This window comes from Sprattus sprattus (assembly GCF_963457725.1).
Source record: "Sprattus sprattus genome assembly, chromosome: 12".
In the NCBI taxonomy this organism is placed as follows: Eukaryota; Metazoa; Chordata; class Actinopteri; order Clupeiformes; family Clupeidae; genus Sprattus; species Sprattus sprattus.
In genome coordinates this window covers 30,158,384-30,163,147 of record NC_137910.1, presented here as the reverse complement: position 1 = coordinate 30,163,147, position 4,764 = coordinate 30,158,384, and the positions used below count along the sequence as shown (strand labels likewise).

The window sequence follows — 4,764 nt, the reverse complement described above, 5'->3', positions numbered from 1 at the left end:
AGCAAGGAGGAGGGGGTAGCCCTGCGCACACACACACACACACACATGCATGCATGCACACTCACTCACTCAGTCGCTCTCTCACTCACACACACTCACAAACACACGCGTGCACGCACGTAAACTTACACACAGCCATATCTTCTCAGGCTGGTCTGAGACGCACAGGAGCAAACGGACGGGACAGCAGAGCAAAAGAAAAAGGCTGAGAGAGACAAGGGGAACAAGAGAAAGAGACAGAAGGGAGAGAGAGAGAGAGAGGGAGAGAAGGGAGAGAGAGAGAGGGAGAGAGAGAGAGAGAGAGAGAGAGAGAGAGAGAGAGAGAGAGAGAGAGAGAGAGAGAGAGAGAGAGAGAGAGAGAGTGGAGGCCGGGAGGGGGGAGGACAGACAGAGAGAGATCAGACCAACTCCTGTGTTTTATTTTGCTGCTCCGGTGCTAAAAGCACAAGAGCCCCGCAGGGCAATCGGACCTCAGCGGGAACGGGACAGCACTGTGCCCGTGGGAAGGGGGGAGAGAGAGAGACACACACACGCACAGACAGGGACCCTGACACAGGAGCTCTACTTTGACCATGGCTCCTCAGCACTCACACAGAGGAGAGGTCCCTCGCTCCCCCAGAGCCCTGGGCTGGAGCTGGGGACTGGGCTGGGGCATGTGTGTCCTGCTGCCGCTGCTCTGTGGACTGGGATCAGCCTTTAACCTGGACACCTCGGCTCCACTCATCAAAGAGGGGGCGCCCGGCAGCTTCTTTGGCTTCTCCCTCGCTCTGCACCAGCAACTCACACCAGAATCAAAGAGCTGGTGAGTGAATATGTGTGTGTGTCTCTGTGTGTGTGTGTCTCTGTGTGTGTGTGTATTAAAGCGCTTCTGATTGTAATGGTCTAATGAAGAATTGATGTTTGCTAAACTCAAACCATTCTTTCTGAACTTGAATTGAGCTGGAATGTTTGGTGTGACTGTGTGTGAAAACCCTCACTTCCACACAAATGAAGCGTATGTCAGTTTGTCAGTCCTAAGCTATTAGTGTTTGTGGGTGGGCTTGTGGAATAGATATTTGTTCATTTATTTACAGTGTTCCTCTGGAGTATTCACTGCGTCAGTTGTTGAGATTGAATTGCTCTGTGAGCCAATCGAGATTTTATTTGTGTAATTGAATGCATCTAAAGTTTTGGCCATTTGCCCATATAGTTCCCTTTGCGTGTTCTCTGTAAAATATGCCTCTAAAGATTTCATACTCAGAAGATGTCGCACTCCTAACATTTCAGTGGCTGAGTCCTTTGCATCTTTGAGTGCTATACATCTTTGTATTGGTCTGTAATAGTATTGGTCACAGAGAGGACACTGTATTGGTCACAGAGATAACACTGCATTTGAGTGCCAATCAAGTTTGTAGTTATGCGCTTGTCTTATTTCCTATCCTCCTCCTCCTCCTCCTCTTTCTCCAGCTCTCTGCTCCTGCATCTCATTGATATTACATCACGCGGGGTGATTTAGTGGAGTGCAGTAGGGGACAGGAGTTTCATTACGGTTATGCGCCGTGGGTCTGTGGGCGGCCACAGTCTTGTTTAAGTGGGCCCTGATTAATGGGGCAGTGGGCATGCCAGGTCTGTGTGGGTGAGGCCACCATGCTGAATCAGCAGCTATAACCCTGGGGGAGGGAGAGGAGGTGTAGAGGAAGGAGTAGGAGAGAGAGAGAGAGAGAGAGAGAGAGAGAGAGAGAGAGAGAGAGACACCTCTGTTTCACAACAGTGACAAACCAAAACGTCAACGTACAGTTCACTTCATAATCACTTAAGGTATTTTATGTGTGGAGAGGTGTTCTAGACGTAAACGTGTAATAGATATCTAATCAGTCATCCAGGTCTTCATGGCTGGATGCTGGGAATAACACACAGGTTTGAGTGTGTTAGCTATGGCTCTGACTCAGCGGTGCCTTCCAGGAGGAGATGAGTGGAGCTGCTTTGAGTGACGCTGCGGGGCTGCTGTCAGTGGCTTTGCTCATTGATTGGTAATGGTGTTACTGGAATAAACGAAGGCCAGTGGTCTGTCCGGTCCATGAATAAATGATGACGGCAGGCAGGCATCAGGCAGGCAGTCTGGGCTGATGATGGGCCTGATGATGGGCCTGATGAGCTGCATGTCATCTGGTGGGAATGCTGCCTTCATCTCCTCCTCTGACCTTAGCTATAAGTCAGCTCAGTTTCATTTGGATATTATTTTACTTTTGCTGCAAAATACATATCAACACTCAAAATATTTGTTTTTATCTATCTATCTATCTATCTATCTATATTTTATATTTATATACCAACTAGTAGCATTGTTCCTGTATAGACTGTATACACACATATTTGTATGTATGATAGGTGATCTCCTTATATGAAATTACTTTTAAAACTAGCTGAGACAGTCCAAGATTGGGTCTTTTAGCCTTGACAATAACCCTCTTTCTGAGCAACATTTATAACGGAGAGGCTTTGTCTTTGTATACATGCTCTGTGTGAAGGTGAGGGCATGTGTTTGAGTTGGCCCGTAAAATGAGTTCCGCTGTGCAGCTTTTTACCTCTTAGCTTTGTGGCACCCAAGTTCACTAAGAGCCAGAGGTTTAAGGTTTATGGGGAAAACCATGTCTGTCTGGGACTCATCACACAAAGACAGCTTGTCCATAACTGTAGAACGATAATAGCATCAAGTCATTTCTTCTTCTTTTTTTCTAGGGGGGGGTTTGATCACATCCTCATTGTTTTTCTCCCTCTTATTGTGCACCTGTGCATACAGTATGTCTGTGTCTGTCATATTATAACTCATCCAACCTTCTTCCTCTGTCTGGTTGACAGCAGACTTTTTCATGGACGAAGGTAGTCAGTGTTAATTTACTGCAGGCTTTACTTTAAGTGCTCCATATTTAACAGGGCATGGGAAGTGCTGCATTCTCAGTTTACTCACAGTGGAGTCACCCTGTCGCCTGTGTGAGGGTGTGCAAATGTGTGAGGGTATACTTTTTCATCCGTGTGAGGTTGTGTGTGTGTGTGTGTGTGTGTGTGTGTGTGTGTGTGTGTGTGTGTGTGTGTGTGTGTGTGTGTGTGTGTGTGTGTGTGTGTGTGTGTGTGTCAGTGTGTGATATCTGTGTCTTCTGGTTCATATGTTTGTCTCTGTGTAGGATTTAGTATGTAGAGATATCTGTTGAGGCCTGTGTGCATATGTGAGTGAGTGTGTGTGTGTGTGTGTGTGTGTGTGTGTGTGTGTGTGTGTGTGTGTGTATGTGTGTGTATTTCTGTGTGTGCGTGCGTGTATGTTTGTTTGGCAGGAGGTGGGGTATGTTTCTGTGGATGCAGTCGTCAGGTATCGTGAAGCTTTGGTCACTTCTACACACTGGTATTGACCGGAGATGACCCTGCGTCATGTTTAACCGGTCAGTACTTATTGATGCCTGGAAGTTGTGTAATTAAGAGATACCAGCATCCTTGATGTCCTTTCACTCTCCTATCCTTTGGTAGCAAGAGGTGTGGAAACATATTAGTCACAGCCAATAAATATGGCAAAGAAAAGCATTACTGTATGACCTATCAAGTCGAGTCAAGTCTTATATTGTCAGATACACAGAACAACAGAGTCGGACTGGGCGCTGAAATTCTTAGGACAGGACACCATACCACACTACCATAACATAACAAGACATAACATAACATATAAACATATAAGTACTCCAACATGATATAACACAACATAACTTTACAATAAGTACTGAACATTAGATAAACATATGAAAAGACAGAGTAGTAGACCTACTAGATAAACAATAAATATACAATATAGATACTAAACATCCTGAAAGGATGGGAGTTTCCTGCCGATGATGAACTCAGTGGATCTGACCACACTGCGTAGGGCCTTACGGTCCATGGCTGTGCAGCTTCCAAACCTCACTGAGATGCTACCAGTCAATATGCTTTCTATTGTGCATCTGTAGAAGTTGGTGAGGATGTCTGGATTCATGCCAAACTTCCTGAGTCTCCTCAGGAAGAAGAGGCGTTTCCGGGCAGCTTTGACCACCTTATCAGTGTGGGCAGACAAGGTGAGATCATTGCTGATATTGACCCCGAGGAACTTGAAGCAGCTGACCTTTTCCACTCCAGATCTGTTGATGTGAAGGGGTGTATGCTCCACCCCCTGCCGTCTCCTAAAGTCCACAATCATCTCCTTTGTTTTACTGATGTTGAGAGAGAGGTTATTTTCTTGACACCAAGTTGTTAGGGTGTGAACCTCTTCACTGTAGGCTGACTCATCATTGTTAGTGATGAGGCCTACGATGGTTGTGTCATCAGCAAACTTCACGATGAGGTTGGAGCTGTGCATTGCCGCACAGTCGTGAGTGAACAAGGAGAACAGGAGAGGGCTAAGCACACAGCCCTGGGGGGCGCCAGTGTTTGTGATCATTGTGGCTGACGTGCGGTCTCACCACCTGTGGCCTCCCCGTCAGGAAGCTGTAGATCCATTTGCAGAGGGAGGTGTTTAGTCCCAGGTCCACAAGCTTAGAGACGAGTCTGGAGGGGATGATGGTGTTGAATGCCGAACTGTAGTCAATGAACAGCATCCTCACATACGAGTTCCCCTTTTCCAGGTGGGAGAGGGCGGTGTGCACTGTCAGGGCGATGACGTCGTCTGTAGACCTGTTGGATCGATATGCTAACTGCATAGGGTCCAGGGTGGGTGGCAGTGAGGAGCAGATGAATGATTTGACCAGCCGCTCGAAGCACTTCATG

At 46.9% G+C, this 4,764-nt stretch overlaps 1 protein-coding gene across 2 annotated transcripts in view; it reads left to right on the top strand.

Moving 5' to 3' along the window:
• The window catches only part of itga7 (integrin, alpha 7), a 45,078-nt gene continuing 40,314 nt past the window's right edge, over positions 1 to 4,764 (top strand). For both annotated transcript variants that reach the window (XM_080848892.1, XM_080848893.1), the window contains exon 1: positions 1 to 802. In XM_080848892.1, coding sequence (XP_080705018.1) covers positions 573 to 802 — 230 coding nt within the window. In that variant the 5' untranslated portion in view covers positions 1 to 572. The remainder of the gene's footprint in view (positions 803 to 4,764) is intronic.